This window comes from Hoplias malabaricus, chromosome 9 (assembly GCF_029633855.1).
Source record: "Hoplias malabaricus isolate fHopMal1 chromosome 9, fHopMal1.hap1, whole genome shotgun sequence".
Taxonomy (NCBI): Eukaryota; Metazoa; Chordata; class Actinopteri; order Characiformes; family Erythrinidae; genus Hoplias; species Hoplias malabaricus.
In genome coordinates this window covers 2,391,355-2,411,824 of record NC_089808.1, presented here as the reverse complement: position 1 = coordinate 2,411,824, position 20,470 = coordinate 2,391,355, and the positions used below count along the sequence as shown (strand labels likewise).

Genomic DNA, 20,470 nt, shown 5'->3' with positions numbered 1-20,470 from the left:
ATTTATTTATACAAATCCACAAAGTGCTTTGTAATGACATGACACAACATGAAATACAACACAACCCATCAAAAAAAAAAGTTGGTAACATTGCTGTCTTCTCCAATTACCCAAACGCCTGCTTCAAAAGGCAGGTCTTTAGTTTCTTTTTAAGAGTTTAATTTCCTAGTCACATCTTCTAAGCTGGTAGGCTGGAGGGAATCCAAAACAGAAGGAGATGATGAGAGACTAACATTTGAAATGCATGTCACAGGCTTAATGCTGGACCAAATGGCCATGACCTGATCAATAAAAAAAGAGAAAACCCTATTACAATCATTGACAGAAAAACATGGCCATGATGCGGGTGGTGGTGCAACAATATTATTAATAGTTTTAAATAAAATCTTAGGATTTCTCTTAGAAAGTAAAATTAAATTAGCAAAGTATGCAGACCTAGCCTCCTTTACTAAGGCATTGAGCCTTCCATTATCTTTAGACCTGCGACACTTCTGTCTCAAAAAACGAATCTCATCGGTCATCCACAGAGCTTTATTATTGATAGCCATAGATTCTGACATTTAAATGTGGCACTTTCTCCAGTATTATATCTCTCATAGTTGTTGGCAATGCAAAACAATTTGTTTTCCAGAATAAAAGTCTCTGTGAATGTAAAATCTGTGTGAGGAGATTATGAAAGAGTTCTATCCTGTACAGGTCAGTAATCTGAGGGGTCCGATGGTGGACTAGCAGTGGTCTACAGTCAGTGGTGTGCAAATATCTTATGCCAGTGGATCGATATATGCTCGCTGTCTGGAACATTAGGCACAATTGCACACAGTATCAGATCTGTATCGCTGATACCAACGGAAAAGGAAATCGGTGATATCGAAGATCACTACTACGGATGACACGCAGGGCCAAATAGAATTTGCGTTAACGGCACCATTTTATTTTTTTTAACCGCGTTAATGCGTTATTATCGCATTAACCTCGACAGACCTAGTTTGATCATAACTGGTAGTACTTCTTTAAAGTAGGTTTGTTGGAATTGTGTCGAGTGCACAGGTTGCGGAATTTGATGAAGATATATATATATATATATATATAATTTTTTTTTCTTATTCTGGCTGCTGGAGTGGGGGAAAATGCGTCTAAACTCTCTTCTATAAAATCTGCAATTTGAAAAAAATATATATATAATATATGAATATGTGAATATTTACTGACGTGCAAACCGACAGATTTGACGATATGTTTAGCAAGAGGTTTTATTTAAGTCAGCCTTTTGGGTGGCTGAGAGAGATTACTGAGCGCTAGGACATCCAATCACGGGTCGAGAAAAAACCGTGGGGTGGGACAAGCGTACGCCTGTTCCCGTTCAATCAGAGTTTAGAATGGTGTGATTGACGCTAAATCTGACCAATGACAGCGCTAACAGCCTGACCCTGAACCTCCTTTGTCCACCTCAACAGACGCCATCTTAACCGACCGTCGGGCGTCAGAGCGGTTGTATAGTTAACGGCGAGCTCGGGTTGTTTTTGTTTGAATAAAATAGCAGTCTGTGATAGGATTAAGAAAGGGAGATATTAGCCAACGAGAGGCAGATACAAAAGTGCGAAATGGCCACGGGAGCGAACGCCACCCCGCTGGGGAAGCTTCACCCGAGCATCGGCGCAAAGCGCGGCTTCGACGCGGGTCCCGGCTCGGGGCTCATGGCTGCGCCCGGGCCCGCCGTCTCCTTCCCACTGCAGAACTTCCAGCAGCATCCAATGCCCAGTGTGTCCTTACCACAGTTCGCGGGAGTGCCCGCGCCCACATTTGCGAACCCTACCTCAGCTGGTCTGCCGAGCCAAGGAGGAGGTAATGTATAACCGCGTGGAGTGAAACGGTAACCTAGAGGTGGGCGATATATCTAAAGAAATTACAATACCACGATAACGATAGTCGAGGATGCGTTTGTAGTAAATTATATGACGGAGATATCGTTTTGATATGTTATAGCAGAAAACAAAAGTGTAGTTATCACATATAACATTAACACTTCGCGGTAATGCCCAGTATTTGACATGTCATTGTTCAGCTAACCCTCCCTGATAAAGTCTCCAGAATGTTCTGAAACTGCACCTGAGGGGGGGGAAAGGTGTCGTAACATTAATTCACTGATAGCAATGGTGTATTAATCCGTCTTTATTTAAGCAACTGAACGAGCTGTGGTCTGATGGGACCCGTTTGTTCGGTGCTCGTCCTAACGAAGAGGTGCAGTAAACGGCGTGATCTCTAGGGCGTTGAAGGGACTGTAACTGTAACTCTGTCAAGCACTGCGGCTGAATAATTAATTATTTATTTAAAAGAAGTAAACAAATGTATCCCTCATATAAATAAACCCTCATTTATTGTGGTTGCCTCCAGCACTTGATTTAAAACATTTTGCATCCAAATCCTAGGTAAACCCGGGATAATTAAAAAAGAACTGAACACTTGTTTAGCAATTAAAAAAATACATATTCAGGGAACACACAGTAACATTTATTATTGTTGCTCCTGGGCTTTGCTTAGTGTTTCAGAGTGTAATACACCTTTACAGCAGTGTCCTGAAATCGGTGGAGATGGAGGTGGTTTCATACCTTCCTCCAAAAGTTACATAGTACAGTTTCTGCACTGCTGAGCCTGGGGTATCTTCTACAGATGCACTATTCTCCCTGTTATTGGTCATTGAAGCATGCCCATGGTTTGAAAGCTGTAATTTTTAGGTTAAAAAAAAAATACTAAACACTACCTTGTGTTCCTTTTAATATTGCATTTCCTTTTTTTGTTTTACAAACATTTTTCCCCCAACATTAGGGACATTGTAATAAAAACAAAATGAAATGATGTGCAAATCATTTAAACCCTGTATTTAAAGAAGCACTGTCGTATTTTAACCTTAAAGGCTAAGCACCACTTAATGGACCTCCATGAATATTCCACATTATTGTAGTTACTGACAGATATAAGTATGAATTAAAATGAAAATAGCAGCTTAATTTGCTTTAAAACTGACAATTTTATTAAATTGACGGAAAAACCCGAGCTCTCTACAGAAATTCTCGAACGCGACCGTGACGTCACTGGTGGACAACAGCCGAACGACGCCGCGGTAAAACACCGTTATGACCGACTGTTATGACAGTATCTAGCTAAATAACCAACATTATTCATGACAATAGCCTAGCAATAAGCTAAACTCAAATGTAGAGGTACCGTTATTCTTGTAAATGTGATCGAAGTCGAACTCGAATTCATCCGACACTATAAACCTCCGTAATGCAGCTACGTAGCCGAGTATAATCTGAGCCACCGAGTTTAGCGAGTCAAGCTAACGTTAACTAACACCAACTAAAACAGGCGAAGTGAGTGTCCTTAGCAGTATTTTAAACCTTATTCCTTAAATTAGTAAGAAATAACATGTTTTCTGACTATCAATAAACACAAGTTAGGGACTCATTCCACTGTATTTACTTGTTTGACACTTACATGTAGCTGGTGCTTAGCCTTTAATATGACAGCTTCAAAATGATTGAGATGCTCCTCTGACCTGTAATAAGGAGAATAGAGCCTCTCTCACCTGTGTGGCTGCTTGTCTAAATTTTTAGCTGTGCAACTTCAGAATCAGGAATCGGAAGCTCCCTTGAGAACTGTGTAGCTAACTCTTTTATGGCAAATCACTGGCAGCTTGTACTGGTTTTGTGCATTGTACCTTGCCTTTAGAGATTTCTGCAGGTTCTTTGAAGCCTTTAATGATATTGAACTCAATTAAATATGCTGACCTATTAACAATTACCCTTTAATTCATTATAAAATATTAACACAATATCTCAATTTCAACACACACAATTTCGGCTTTGTTCTATGTCCTGTTTGTCCAAACTGTTCTGGAAGTGTTTTTTTTCCCTCTTAAATATATGCTGTGAGCATAATTGAAATAAATCACAACAGTTGTTTGTCCTTTTGTTTTGTGGGATTAGTCCTGGATATTTTACCGTGGTGTATTCAGTATATGATGCTAACTTTATTATGCTAAGTTATTTATTTATTGCTAACCAGTGTTTTTACAGAGTAAACTCAGTTAATTTTATTCTTTTTGTTTTTTGTTACATAACTTTTGACAGATGTGGGTCAGAAGAAAAGGAAAAAGAGCCGCTGGAGCAGTGAGACACCTGATCAGAAGACTGTTATCCCAGGAATGCCCACTGTTATTCCTCCAGGGCTCACCCGTGAACAGGAGCGAGCTTATATAGGTAATTCTTGATCACGTTTCCTCACCTAAATGTCTGAAATTCTATTTGCGTTTTAATGGTGGACATTTTTTGCAAAATATTTATACTCCACTCCGCTCCTTTTTAATTTCTTTTCAGTCCAAGTTATGTGCCCATTGCTTCATAACAAATTGCACATCATACAGAGGACGTGGATGATGAATATCTTCAGTTAAAAAAATATTTCCCTGGGATGTTCAGACATTACTGATTGTGCATGCTAAAGTTCTGCCCACAAAAATCAGACGCAGTTCATATGCAGCTATTTGCCGTAAAAGTCATTAATGTCTGATCATGCTCACCATGCTTGAAACACTAGTACAAGGTGCCTTATTTTAAATTTCTCCAGTTTAAACCCGACTATTAGTTGGGGGTGTGTTATGATTGCATGAAAGGTTTAAGAAAGGCACTGGTTCTCATGGTTTGGAATGGTTTGCATTCTTGGTAAGGCTTGTGTTATCAGATATCTATAATCAGACACCCACTGTCACTCTCTGATGTTGCTACTTGTTGTGAATTGTCTTCTGGCTGCAGGATGTCATCACTGCTCATGTTAACCATGGAAAATGCCTTAACCAGTCAGATTGGGCAAAGAACAGGCAATGCAGGCCTAACATGAATTGCAGTCATCTTCATCTCCAGTGTTTGAATGTACTGTGTAATGAAATCACTGTCCCCATTCCTGTTGGGTGCTTGCTCTGAAGTGGCATGTGGTTTAGTTGTATTTAAATCCCCATGTGACTAATGCATCATGTACACTGGTGTTCTCTATCCTTGATCACTTAACATTTTCTTCAACGTTTGGCCACTTGATTTGATGTTTGTCCTTTTAATTTTCTCTCAATTTACTGAGTATAAAAAATGTGCTCAAACAAAAGTGGTCTAATAGCTGTTCCACACTTGTCTTGTTATTCAAATGTTATTTATATTCTAAAAATTGGGGATGGGGCGGCACGGTGGCGCAGCAGGTAGTGTCGCAGTCACACAGCTCCAGGGGCCTGGAGGTTGTGGGTTCGATTCCCACTCCGGGTGACTGTCTGTGAGGAGTTTGGTGTGTTCTCCCCGTGTCCGCGTGGGTTTCCTCCGGGTGCTCTGGTTTCCTCCCACAGTCCAAAAACACACGTTGGTAGGTGGATTGGCAATTCAAAAGTTTCCGTAGGTGTGAATGTGTGTGTGTGTGTGTGTTGCCCTGTGAAGGACTGGCGCCCCCTCCAGGGTGTATTCCTGCCTTGCGCCCAATGATTCCAGGTAGGCTCTGGACCCACCGTGACCCTGAATTGGATAAGGGTTACAGATAATGAATGAAACATAATATAGATAATAGAAGATGGTTTGAGTCCATGTAACATATGTTAAATAATAAATTCAAGTATGAATATTAGGGGTACATAATAATGTAGTTCGCATGCCTAAAGGATCATTTTTGTTTTGTGTGTGGTTTAAAAGTTGCTACATGCTGTAAATCTAAAACTAAATGTTTGGTTAGGCTTCTGCTCTAATGGTACATCACCACTCAAGTGGCCTGTCAATAACAGTGTTATTGACATTGTTGAAGTTTGTGGTTAAATTATTTTCCCCACTTGTAGTACTGACTTACCTTTTTGATCTCTTGACGTTTGTTAGTTTTTGCATTTTTCTTGCTCGTTCTCGGCAGAAGAGACAGTCCATGGAACATAACTGTATACCTGTAAGGCTTGTAGGTTAGCGCACAGTCTGTCAATCATCAGTTTCCATTAATTACATCCACAATGTGTGTAGCCCAAGTCTTATCCTCAGCCTAACTTTATTCTTGTGCTTTCTTTTTGGTGAATATGCAAATGTGGTGCATTCACATTTTTTAAACTAGCATGCTTTGTTACTCCCCAGTTAAAAGTGTCATGGCCCAAGTCACTGAGCTTTAGGAATGATAATTTTATGATGTTTGCTTTGGCAGACTTCCTATTTTTGTGACCTCACACACATCCCTATAAGTCTCACATTAAATGGGAGTGATGTTTTTAAGCAGAAAAGATTTATACAATTGTGCAGAAATTAAAAAAATATTGTATTGCAGTGGAAGCCTGCCTCAGTGAACTATCGTTAAATATTTTTCTTTTTGTTTCTCCCCTCCCCTCAGAAATTAAATGCTTATTTCAAACCCTTCCTGCATTTCTTATTTCTAGTTTTAATATTTAGTGTGTTTTTCTACTGATTATTAAATGAATGTGTCTTAAAATGCATGCTTGTTGTGTAGTACAAATTACTAAATATGTTTTCCATAAATTCCCTGAACTTAGGAAGGGGTTCCGATTTTTTTTTTGTAGCATTGAAGGTCTTAAATGTTGACCTTGATTTATGTCAAATTTTCATTTGTTTTAACCTTAATGATTTGTGCCACTGAAGTGAAATGCACTCTGTTTTGAGGTATTTTTTGCTGCTAACCGCATTTTTCTCCATCCTTGTTTTTTCTTTTCTTTTTCTTTTCTTTTTTTTTTTCTTTCCTAACCTGATTTCTTCCAGTCCAACTGCAGATAGAAGACCTGACTCGTAAACTGCGTACAGGAGACCTGGGAATCCCTGTTAATCCTGAGGACAGGTCGGAATAACCATTTAAACCCAACAACAGTAACTCTTTCTTTACCTCTTCCTCAATTATGAAGTGCAATTTTAAGAGAAGTGTATTTGATTTATATGCAGTGCATATATGAATATATATATAGAGAGAGTTAAAAAGAAGTTAGTAATTATCTTTTAGAAAAGGTGGCATATAGATTTCAAGTTATTCTTGTTTATTATGTAAGTACTCCGTCAGGGAATATCATAGCTTTGCTTCTCCAGTTTTTACGTTAACCTGTAAAATTTAGGAATCCTATGCCACCTCTTATAAGGTAGCTTTCTTTTTATAGCAGTGTGGAGTTTGTTCTCCCTCTCCCCACCTAGTATTTGCTTGAATTCAGTTTTTAATTTTGGTTTATGGTGAGTTAAACATCTGGAGAAGCAAAGGCATGACCAGACTGTGGCACTTAAAGGAGAATTCCATCCACAGATAATTTTCATATTTGTCCGTCAGTGATGGGCACAGACAAAAAACAAGAACAGAACCATGCTTTTCAGTATATTGAATGCTTGCTACAGAATTATGAATCACCAGGTCTGCCAAAAAGAGATTATTTATTTATTTTAAGAAGTAAAAAATGAGGTTATCTTCAACGGCAAAGCCATTTCTCTATCTTGGAAAGCATTTAGCTTCTTCTGTTATTGGTAAAACGCTAAAGACAACAAATATGAAAATACAAGGGACATTATGGTTGAAATTCCCCTTTTAACTAAGCTATTAGCTTTAAAGTAAAGGAAGCATTTCAGACTGCTCTTACTGCCATTGCAAGATAAATTGACTGTGTCGTATTAGGCCGCTCCACATAAAATTTTTTGATGTAGATGCTGTGTTGTTGCTGCATAACAGTGACCTTTGCATTTGGATGATAATACTTTGTATTTGCACAATATGATTCAGCGCACATGTATCTCAGTATTTATGTTTATTATTATTCATTATTTGAATGCATCTGTTTATAAAAATGCCTGGTAAGAGTAAAATAGTATGTCCAACTTTGGAAAAAATATTTTAAAATGCATTTTACCAGATTGAACATGTGGTAAACGTAAAGATATGCATTTTTCTTATATGCTTCCTTTATTTTAATTAGTCCACTTATATTATACAGTCCCTTTAATCCAGAAAACAACTTATTCAGTTAGGTAGAAATATACTTTTTGTTTGTTTTTTTATGGTTTAGAGAGGTTTTACAGTTTGTAGATCATATAACCTGCAGTTCATACAAAGGTTATTTATTGATATTATTCTTAATTCCAGTAATTATTCATTTTCATACTAATTTAGATGTTGTGACAGTTTAATTTTCTTTTTATGATGTTCCTCTTTGGAGCATAGAATTTGTTGTAATGGCATGTCTTCATGCTGTGCTTGAAGAAATGTTTCTCAGAGTACCAGGGGACACAGATTTTGGCTAATTTCTTCTCTTTTAGTTTTATCCATAATTTGTGCACACCCGATTTCCAAACAGGTTGGGACAATGAGCAACTGAAAATAAAATAGAATGCAATGATGTGTAAATCATTTAAATGCAGTAAGTACAAAGTACATTTTATATGTTGCTGCTGAAATAATGTAATTTTTTAATGTTTGCCCATTTGATGCCAGAAATTCCAGTTGATACAGGGGCATGTTGCGTTCCAAATATTTTAAATGTTTGGGAAGTGAGGAGATAATTGCTGTCATTTCGAAAGTGAATTGTTTCCCATTCTTGCTTGTTGTAGGAGGTCAGCTGCTCAACCACTCAAGGTCTGTTATAGTGTTTATCATTTCAGTGGGTGACAGGTCTGGGGTAGTTTAGCAGCCAGAATCTCCTAAGAGCCATGCTTTTCGAATTTTAATTCACTGCCAACTGAGGGCCTGAAGACCACAGTTGTCCAATAGTGGTTTTAGACTTTGTCCTGTGCGTACATAGATTTCTCAGAATTCTCTATAAAAATTATGTACCGTAGAAGGAAAAAATTTGAGTTATTCTTGAATTATTTGCCAATACAGTCTTTTCTAGAATGGTGAATCCCCCTTTACTTCTGAGAGACTCAGCCTTTGTGGGGTGCTTTTTTTAAAACTCAATTTTGCCAATTAAGCTGATTTGTTTTTGTAGAATTACACAACTTGACCAATTTTTTTGTTTCTGGCATTACATTTAAAATGGGCACATTTTAAAATAACCAACTAAACAAATTGTTTCAGTTTCAACATGTAAAATTTTCAATTAACTATGGGGTTTAAAAATGCATTGCATTCTGTTTTATTTTGTATTTTGCATAGTCTCCTAAATTTTTCCCATCTGGAATTGGGGTTTGTAATTTTTGTAATAATTCATCTGTATACTGTATAATTGAATGTATATTAAAACATTGCATATGGACTGAAATTAGTTGTTCAGTCTTAAAACTTACAATTTAAGTAGCAAAAATTATTATAATTTATTTAGCTGTGCTTGTTGTTTTTTGTGTAAGGATGAAAGTATTATAAGCTCTCTTTAACCCAGATTGATGATCAGTTGACCCAACTTGCTAAAAGTCTCAATTACGCATTAAAAATACAATTTTGTTGGTTGTTCTGACGGTCACTAATGATTTTCCATAAAGGGACTTCCATGGTTTTGTCCAGGAATGCTAACATTATTCCAGATTTCCACACTGGAACACTTCTCTTGGAGGAGAACTCTGACGCTGTTTTCTGGAGTAACCATAACCCTAATAACAATGGCTTGCACTTAGTTTGCATAAGCCTCTAATTTTAAAGCAGGAATATTTAATGTTGCTCAGATGAGAGTGTCTCTTTGCTAGCCACAAGCCCAGCTCTCTCTTCCTGCCGTAGTCTGTCCAACATAATCTTAATCCAAAGTTTTTACAGCGCAACAAAAACAAGGTCCTTTCTGAAGATCAGTTTTACTCCAGGATTTAGGAATGATCACTTCCCCATTTCCAATAAGCAAAACAAATTCTGGGGGTATTTCAGGTTGTCGACGGTGGAGTTTGTGATCCAAACAGAGAGACTTTCCTCTATCTTTTTTTTTTGTTAACTTTTATTATTTTTTATTCACTTTCCTCCTCTTTGAGTTGTCTCTCATGAACATGTTAACACAATGCAGCTCTCTAATTTTTTTGAGAGTTATCTGAAAGGTTGACTTCTTAATCATTATTCATTTTCTCTAACCCAAATTCCCCCTTTCGTAACCTTTTTCAAATGCAGAGCTTCGTAACGCAGCATAACAGCAGCTTCCAGGGGTAAGGTAATGATTGGAGCCACCTCTAGAATGCTCTTCAGGAGTGGAAAGTCTGCCACAGACAGCCAAAGATATTTCATGTGCCAGATGTCCACTTGCTCCAGTGTGAATGGGTAGTTCAGCTTCCACAGAGACACCACTGCAAGTGTTGGTGGCCCCACTTGAAAAATAGAAATGAATATATTTCTTTCTGAGAGTCCAATAGACAGATACAACTAAAGCTCCAGACAGGGATCATATACTGGCATCTATCAGCATTTCTTTTGGGAACACTCACTTTTTCTTAGACCTAGGTAACAGATTGTTCCCATTGTTGTAAAATTCTGCAGTGGAAATCCTCCATTATTTTTTCCCTTATCTGCCAGTGTTGGTCTTTTTTTCCCCTCATTTCTACTTTAACTCTACCATGCTTTGATACTACTCTGGCATTCTGTTTTCAAGTGACCAAAAAACAACAAAAAAAAACCATGAATTCAGTTAATAGCTAGGGCTAGTGACATGAGCAAATTCTTTTGGTATTTGCCAAACCTTAAACAAAAATGAACTTTCAGAAATTAATGGCACTTGAATTTTCCTGTCTGTTCCTCTTTTCATCAATAGATCCCCTTCTCCTGAGCCGATTTATAACAGTGAGGGGAAGAGGCTGAATACACGTGAGTACCGTACCCGCAAAAAGCTGGAGGAGGAGAGGCATTCACTCATCACTGAGATGGTTGGGCTGAACCCGGAGTTTAAGCCCCCTGCTGACTATAAGTAAGCGTTTCCCTTATATAGATTTGTTTTATTTATCTATCAATCTATTAACATAATATACAGTGGAACCTCTACCTACGAACTTGATCCGTTCCGTGACCCGGTTCGTAAGTGGAAAAGTTCGTTTCTCGAGTCAATTTTCCCCATTTAAAATAATGGAAAAGCAATTAATGCGTTCCAGCCCCCGCCCCGAAAGTCACCCTTTTTGCACTGATATATGTTTACGACGCTCTCAAATTAGTAAAAAAAAATACATGTAGCGTTACTAAAAAATAAAAGAGAAATACAGTGGTAACAGTAATAAAAAATAAATAAAGTTGTAAGTGGTTACACATCGCTACCTTGAAGACGTGACGACTGGCTGGAGGAGTAACACAGGCACTGGCTGTATGACTGGGGGTGGGGGGAATAACGGAGAGTAGGTGGTGAATGTGGGGAGACGAAGCGTAGATACGGCTTAACTTAGCACGAATTTCAATGTCTGGTATTTACACTAATGCTACAATGTGCTAATCTTAAAAGCTCACTCAAGTCTGGGCACTGGGAGACTCACCTATTGGGGTCAGTGGCCATTTACAGCCGCCGGCTCGGCAGAGCCTCGTGTTCGTTTTTAGAGTCGTGGTTTGTTGGTGGAGGCAAAAAATATTCAAATGCCCGGTTCGTATCTTGGAAAGCTCGTTAGTACAGGTTCCACTGTAGCAGAAAAAAATTATAATGTAGAATGTCAGTATGTGACCATATTCTGGTTGGTATAGCTGTGGAAATCTGGATTCTTCCCTAAAATTTGAGTTTTCTATTTTCTCTAAGACCTCCAGCCACCAGAGTCAGTGATAAGGTGATGATTCCACAAGACGAGTATCCGGAAATTAACTTTGTTGGACTTTTGATTGGGCCACGGTAGGTATTATATGCACTTGGCAATTTGCTTTAATTCTAAGCGAGTGGGTACGTGTATAATCAGAGCATCTGACACACTGTCACATTTATAGACTTCTTGGACTTTCTATGTATATTATGTAGATAAATGTTAGTCACTGTTTCTGCTACTTTGTCCCATAGTGGCAATACGCTCAAAAATATCGAGAAAGAATGTTGCGCCAAGATCATGATTCGTGGTAAAGGCTCTGTGAAGGAAGGGAAAGTGGGCCGTAAGGATGGGCAGATGCTTCCTGGGGAGGATGAGCCTCTACATGCCCTTGTCACTGCTAACACCATGGAGAATGTCAAGAAAGCCGTAGAGCAGGTGAGGAATGTTTCTTTGAATCGGATTAAAACAGTGTAGAGAGATCTTATTCAGTTTTTGTCATATCAGATTATTTATTATATATTTTTTGCTGCCAATTTTTACAAAACTCGAAAGTGTCTGTTAGTTGATGTTCTGTTGTTTCCTGTAGATCCGTAATATTCTAAAGCAGGGCATTGAGACACCGGAGGACCAGAATGACCTGAGGAAGATGCAGCTGAGGGAGCTGGCTCGACTCAATGGCACTCTAAGAGAAGATGACAACAGGTAAGGGTTACTTCATATCAATCTGCCTCTACACGGGACCTTCTAAGGTGTCTAAATACACAGTTGGTTGATTTGTTTCCTTGTTTATTTGCTTGGTTAGTGAAGTATTAGCTCTGAATCTAATAAGATCTGGTTAGATAGTCTGGGTCGTAGTATTTCGAGATAAAATTAGTTTATTATTTAGAAATTAACGACTTTATTTGTTATTTTTTTTTAAGCTGTTCTTTAAGGCTGCAGTGAGTTTTTCTGATAAAAGAAAAGCTATGGATGTCATCCATATTACCTTTTTTAAATCCTTTATGATGTATATAACCCATCACCAGCATGTGTTTATTGTTATTTGTCTGTTAAATTACAAGTTAAAATACTAGTAATGCTTTGTAATTGCAGTTTCATGTAATTGTTTAAATTCTGACGGAGCATCGATAATAATTAAGCCGCAGCCTGCCGCCGCTGCTAAATATATGTAGCGGAAACACTGCTCGTGCATTGGTGTGTGTGTGTCACTCTGCAGTTACACTGCCACAACCCCAAAGCTGAATTTCAGCATCTTCCTGTAAACCAGGGGTCTTTTTGAAACTATAGGCCGTATACATTTGACTGGCCCCTTTAACTACAGCAGAAAAGCATGTGGTCTGGCCAGGGGTAGATTTGGGTAGAGACGTATGGACGTGTCTCTAAACCAATTCTGCGACTACTGAATTGTCCCAACAATACGTTGGTCTGTCAGTGTTTAGTCAATGTATTTTTGTACAAAGACCTTATTCTGTACTCTGAGTCCTGCCCCGTGAACTAACACCAGTAACAGGATAGGCGTTAGTGTTTCGCCTTAACGTGTGAGAGGCTGTGGGTGTAAGGAGACAAAGCATTTTAAACACGCAGCTGTGTGAGAGGCACCGTCCGCTTTGTGTCTCGTATTGATTGAGGGACACTGCCACCAGCTATGATCACGTTTTAGGGTCAGTTCAATCCAGTGTTTTGGAGATTCAGCAAAAAGGTTTTCCCAGTGCACTACACTCACACGTGCACTACAAAACTCAATATGCGTTCGGAAACGTAACGAATTGCCATCCTGTCTTCAGTGCTGTTACATTTTTTGAAATATTATGACTTTAATCTTGAAATAAAAATAGCTTTAACTTCACAGTATTTATGACTTTGACGTGGTGTATAGAGTGCTGCAGTACAGCCTCCTGAAAGGCTGAAAAACTGAGGTGGCCCTTTGATTAAAATGTTTGAGGACCCCTGCTCTAAACTGTATTATTATTTAAATATAAATCTTTAAAGTGTACTATTTAGGGTGTAGGGCACTCTTTGCAACGGGAGTTAAATGTGGTGCCAGGAAAGAAACAAAGGCAGCATATTTTTCACATTCCTCGTTTTCTATCTTCTGCCTTTTTACTCATTCCATAATTCCAAACCACGCCTGAGGGAAATATCTGGCGGTGAATTTTCTGCTGTCTAGCGTTGTTCATTTTTTTTGGTCTTCATTTCAAATTGAACCATGTCCATCCAACTGCAGACTATCACAGCTGTTAGCCTGACTCTCAATCCTCCACAAATTAACACAACAACTCTATGGTGTAGTCTGTCAACTCTGATGTGACCTCAGTGAAGCTGGTCCTTCGTATGATCAGAAACTGACAAAAACACATTTGTTGAAGCAATCATTTGTGCTGTTATTGCTTTTAAGGAATTACTTTTCCTTACCTGCTATGTAATGCAGTGGCTAAATTGCACCAAAGTGGTCTCATTTATTAGGGTCTTGTTTCTGTTGGTTTCTATCACTGCTCATTGAGCTCCACTGGTTTCCGGTTGCTGCTCGCATCAAATGTAAAGCCTGCACGATCGCTTACAAGGTGACGACAGAGTAGGCACCCTACTACCTACATTTGCTCCTAAAGGCCTATGTCTCGCCTTGGCCACTGAACAGCGCCTTGCTTTACCCCACATCCACACTACCCAATTCAGACTGTTCTCTTCCATAGTTCCCAGATGGTGGAACATGCTGCCTAACTCCACCAGAGCAGCTTTTAAGAAGCTCCTAAAAACTGAGCTCTTTAGAGAACACCTGCATTAGCCAGTATAACTATCTGATGTGTGTAGACATACTCTTTTATTGTTGCATTGTTTTAATTTTTATATTTTTGTACTATCGTTGTAAGTCGCTTTGGATAAAAGCATCTGCTAAATGAAATAAAGTATCATTCAAAAGTAATGTTTGTGATGTCACTTATCCAGCTGTAAAGTTTGTGAGTGTTGTCACGTAGTCCCCCACAATTGTCCCGAGTAGTCTCATTCATTTGTTTTGGTTTGGCCGTTTTAAACAAATATTTTCTTTAAATTCTGTAGTTATGGGCTAAGGAACGTTTGAGCCAGTGACGCCACACATTTTGATTAGTGATTATTAAGCACTATTTCATTATGTGACATTGCACCAGATTGGTATCGTTCTTTAACGCTGGGGGCTTGGGATGTGTATAGCTTGGTCCTAAATATATACCTCTCAGGCACCTCAACATCTGCGCCTTTCTACAGCATGTAAAACTGCTCCCAAATGTGGGGAGGCTTAGGCCAGAGATTTTGACATATTTATATATATGTCAGGTTTTTTAATGACATATTTGTTCTATAATGAAACCGAAAATGAATGCTATTGGGAGTTGATTCCCTAGGAGCTGGTTCTTTGATAGGGTTTGTGTCCTAAATATGTCCCTGGCACCATAACACCATCTCATCCTGGGTAAAATCCTAGTGCCCAATGCAGTCCTCCAGGTGGACGGTCGTTTCTGGTTGAGAGTACGCTGTGCGCGTTTGGCTGCCACTTCTCACCAGTGTGTGAATTGAGCGTTCTGAGCAGTGTAGATTGTAAAGCGTCCTTGGGTATCTGCAAAGGCTCTATATAAGTGTAACGATAACTAACTAACTAACTCAGCACCTCCTTTCTACAGCAGACAATGTAGTTTCCAAAAAGAGAGGCAGAACATTTGACCTGGTAACAATTTTGCTCAAAATAAAATTCCTGTAGAATGTGGAAGGGGGAAGTGTGATTGGTGGGAATGTGCATTTCTAAGACAGTGCAGTTCTACCTCCTAATTTTTAAAATATTATATAAATCTTTTTAGAGAATGCTGTTAATATTGGCTCATACTAAACTGCATTTTACTTACAATTTAGCATTCACAGTTAAACAATTCAAAACAGAACATTACATTAAGACATTTCTGTTTGTATCTTACAAATATCTTCCAATAAGACCATGCTTCCTGCATGACACCTGTTCGCTGTAATGGAGGACATTTGTCAAATAAATTATGCAACTTTGCAGACAGATCAGAGGCTGTGCCTTCTGTCTTTGTTCACGTCTGTAAACTTGTGAAAGGTGCAAAAGAAAGTGTCAGGTTTTTAAGGTTTGGGCTTTTAAATGTGCTGAATTTTTCTCATAGGATTCTGCGCCCGTGGCAAAGTTCTGAGCCTCGCAGCATCACCAACACAACCCTGTGCACAAAATGTGGAGGAGCTGGACACATTGCCTCAGACTGCAAATTCACCAGGTAACTGACAGTGTCTGAGGGTGAATTCTGTTTTTGTTTTCTACAAAGTACTGACACATCTGACAGCACTGGTGTTTTCCAGAGGGCAAATAAAAATAATAACCACCTTTTTATTGTAGCTCTTATCCCCAGAGGCAAGGTGAGCCACCACAGTCAGCTCAGGATAAAGCACGTATGGATAAAGAGTATCTTTCTCTAATGGCTGAACTTGGAGAGGCTCCGGTTCCTGCCTCCAGCGGTGGGCACAATACCACCCAACCCAGCGGCCCTCGAGGAACTGGGCCCAGTAACAACCAGCCACCTCCAGTGAGTGCAAAGCTTAAATTAGAAAGCCTACAGCATCTAATTCCAGGTCTTTTAAACCTTTATTCATTGAATTGGTAAGAAATAATGTTTTCTGACTATCAATAAACACAAGTTAGGAACTCAAATTCCACTGTATTTATTTGTTTGACACTTTCATAGAGCTGCTGCTTAGCCTTTAAACATTTACAAATATGTGCTGAAGCTGACAGGGTTAATTTCAACTGATGGAGAAGACAGAGTAAGGTAAGTATCCAGAGATCAGAGGTTTAACTGAAGATAGATGTGGGTTTGATATTTGGCAAACAGCAGGTCACTGTTGTACTTTGTCTGTGTTATAAATGATCATTAATGACTTAAGGAACGTCTACGGTTGTGGGCAGTCGTAGTGCTCTCTGCTTGTTTACATTCTGAGGCTATGTGTCTTTTTAAGGTGGAACGGCACAATTTTGAGGGTAAAGGGGTAATGCAGCTGTATCCTCAATTTGGTTCATGCTTTTCAACATTTGGAGTTCTCTCCGTTGTAAAAAAATACTCCAGATGCCTCTGCCATGAGCAGAGAGACGGAGAAAGACTAGAAATCCAGGACTGAGCCAGTTTGCCTTTACACTCATTTGCAGACACTGGCGCTTCCTAAACATGTCAACCTAGTTTCCATCATGCAAATAGTGATGTAATAGTAATCAAATAGTGATTACAATAATGAACTATGCCTTAACCATTAATAAACACATTGTAAACCACTTTAGAACAAGAATACACATTTAAAAGGTGTATAAAGTGGTACCCCTGCTTCTGTTTTACCATAAACTCTGAGATTGTTTTCAGTAAATTCACCAGGGTTCTGCACGTCTACAATGCTGAAACTTTATTCACTGTTTTAAACCGTCCCTCTCTTCTCAGACACGTCCTCCCTGGATGAATTCTGGCCCCTCTGATAACAGGAGCTTCCATAACATGCATGGTGGTCCAGGTGGTCATGGAGGCCCACACAACTTTCCTCCTCCCATGCCCAATATGGGTGGGCCACCAATGCCCCCCAATCCAAATGGCATGCCCCCACCATGGATGCAGCCACCACCTCCCCCGATGGGCCAGGGCCCAGCTCCTCCTGGACACCCAATGGGTAAGTAAAGTAAAAGAAGCAGCAGCACTTCTGTAAGTGTAGTATGTTACTGAGTGTTCAGATTAATTTCAGGAGGCACCTTTTTTTAAAATTGTCCCTCCAGGTTTGATGCCACCACCAATGGGTATGATGCCACCTCCTCCACCTCCTCCCAGCAGTCAACCACCTCCGCCACCATCAGGACCTCTGCCACCATGGCAACAGCAGGCTCCTCCCCCTCCACCAACCAGCAGCATGGCCACCAGTGCACAGCTACCATGGCAACAGAGTAAGTGTATGGTAATATCTGTAAAAGGCCGTGTTCTGTACATGGAAATCTTGGTGCTTTTACATATAAATTTGTTCTGAACACACCAGTATCCTTTATTTGGTCGCTGTGGGCCCCGCACCTTTTTCCTGCAGTGAAAGTACACGAAGTATTCATCCTGTTTATGTTGCATTCCCGTTTTTCATTGTTGCAGATACCACTACCACATCAACTCCAGCCACAGGAAACCTGCCTCCCTGGCAGCAACCCCAGCCTTCAGCTGCATCCGCAGCACAGCCCCCACCTCCCATGGGCAACCCCTCTATGGTACCCCCTCCCCCTGGAGTTCAACCCCCTCTGCCCCCTGGTGCCCCTCCCCCTCCTCCTCCCCCACCTCCAGGCTCAGCAGGTATGATGTACGCCCCGCCTCCCCCACCTCCACCTATGGATCCAAACTTTGTCACCATGATGGGGATCCCAGGGATGCCCCCTTTCGGTATGCCCCCAGCTCCTCCACCTCCACCACCCCAAAATTAAACCCCACGTTAAAGCGGTGGCCAAGCTCAACCACAGAAGAATGAAGATGGACAACAAAACTTGGATCTTGTTGGTGCTTGTTGTATTGATAATGCAACTGGCTTTGGACCAGCTCTTGTGTTCAGATTTTCCCCCTGCTTGAAAAATGGAAATTGAGAGGTAGGCGTGGTTGAAATGTGTACATTTGCTTAACTTAATTTGTCTCTGATTTTAAAAATTGTAGTGTTTGATCAGTTCATTGGTTCTTTGTGTTTGTACTTTGATGTGCAGGGAATGGTCTGTATGTATGTATTTGCAGGGCCTTTATTTCACAGTTGGCTCAAATGTCAGTGCAAATTGACATTCCAAACCACAGTAATTGAAGTTATAATACTAGGCAGGAATTTTTTTTTTTCCTTTGTAAAGATTTGACAAAACGTATTGTATTCAACATCTTTTGTTCATTCATATCCAAAACCTGAAAAGCTTTTGTTGAAGATGTTGCCTTCCTTAAGTATTTTTGTAATGCTACATTCAGCTAAATAAAAGTTGAAATGGCTTTAAATTAAGGTATGACAAGATGTACAGATTGACAGCTTATTTTGCTAACGTAGTGCTTTATCAATATTTAACGTGGCTGATTTCACTTGTACGTTTAACTAAGATGGGTATTTGTTAATATCTGCCGAAATATAATTGAAAATTTAGTCTTTAGGTTTTGAAAAGGACTGCAGCCTTGTTTATGTTCTTGTCTCGTCTCTGCACTACTTTGTCCCTTGTTAACTACTTGCGTAGTTTGTTACACTTTTGAAAGACCATTGTTGGACTCCATGGACGCCCACTGAGGAAATCTTTGCAAAACGTACTGCAAACTTTAAAATATGGCACAGTTGAAGTTAAATAACTTCATGCCTTGATCTCCAATTTAGTTTTTCCCTGGTGGTTTTCTTGTACATCCAACGTTAGCCTGCTAAATATAAGGCAATGTAAGTACATTTCAAACCTCTTCCTGTTAGTTTTCTTTTCCTCCTCAGCAAGCCGTTACTCAATTAAAACGGGAACCGCGATACAGATTCAATAGTGGAGAGAGCCACTGAGAAAAACTGAACCTACACAAATGAGTGCAAGACATGTTTAAGAAATGTAGACAATAATGGGTAAAAGGAAAGTGCCATAATCCACAGAGTTACACAAGTGTATATTTCAATAAAACGCTACAGAAAAGTTTAAAAATCTGAAGTAGCCGCCACGATTTTTCCTGCTTTTACTACACATTATTAAATGTTCTAAATGAGATGGATGTTATCTATAATTTTTGTTTCTCTTCCACCATAAATGCCATTTTAGGAGGCAAATCTTTGCTTCTTATTCACAATTTTTATATTCTCGTATGTAGTTCCACATTAATTGGTTCAGACTGAGTCTTGTAGGTGTTATTCTCCAGCTTCTTACTTGAATTTGTACAACCTTAAACAGGTGGCTATGCAAAGTTAACGATGGCGCTAGTTTTGAAACAACTCTCAGACAAAGTGTACGTCATGTCACTAAAATATCCACCTCCCTAGTGACACACTTATTGGTGTTATTTGATGGCATTGATGCTTTTGAAATAACTCTTACTCCTAAAGTTGTTTTTAAAAATGCACATTGGTATTTACAACTTTGTGTAAAGCATGAAGCGCAGTCTTTAAACCTTTCAATTAGGGATTGCATAAATACCTTTTTTTCCCCAACCAAGTACGAGTATTTTTGTACTTGTCGATACCGATACTTAGAATTAAGCAATCAGGAGCATTGTGCAATAGTGTAGTTATTAATTACATTTTTGTTGAACATTGTTCACTACTGGATCTGTCCATCTTTTATTTAGCATTTTCCCCACGTTACACCACCAATTATTTGAATTTCCCTCTAGGATCAATAAAGTATCTACCTGTAAATTGGTAAAATGAGATGCAACAATCTCTTGATATGCGTTTGCTCAGTGTTGTGCATCTTTGGTAAGACAGGTTACGTTATACAGTAACAGCTGGGAAGTTTTGAGTTGTTTGCTCATTAGCGCAGCAAGGAACAGGGGGTCCTCGACTTACGACGTTGATCCGTTCCTACGTCGCGTCGTAAACCGATTTTCGGTGTAAGTCGGAACATACGTACATACTGTACGTAAATAACATACTGTAAGAACTTATCCTATCCTAACACCTGTCCTCCTCGGTCCCGAGCCGCGTAACCGCGTATTCTTCCGCCGCGCCGCACACACCAAACACGAAGTTCACGTTACGACGTTTACGACGCAAAACCACTTAAGTCGAAACAAGGCTTTATACAGTAAATGGGAGATGTGTCGTAACCACGAAAC

General features: G+C 39.4%; 1 protein-coding gene across 1 annotated transcript; it reads left to right on the top strand.

The window, feature by feature from the left end:
• The first annotated feature begins 1,443 nt into the window (after nt 1-1,443).
• sf1 (splicing factor 1) lies at nt 1,444-19,372 on the top strand. Its single transcript, XM_066681477.1, has 12 exons — nt 1,444-1,842; nt 4,131-4,259; nt 6,777-6,852; nt 10,703-10,855; nt 11,663-11,752; nt 11,915-12,098; nt 12,250-12,365; nt 15,812-15,919; nt 16,039-16,225; nt 17,126-17,348; nt 17,452-17,616; nt 17,810-19,372. Exons 1-12 carry the CDS (start codon nt 1,602-1,604, stop codon nt 18,130-18,132), a joined length of 1,995 nt encoding a protein of 664 aa, XP_066537574.1. The 5' UTR covers nt 1,444-1,601; the 3' UTR covers nt 18,133-19,372.
• Nucleotides 19,373-20,470: the final 1,098 nt, after the last annotated feature.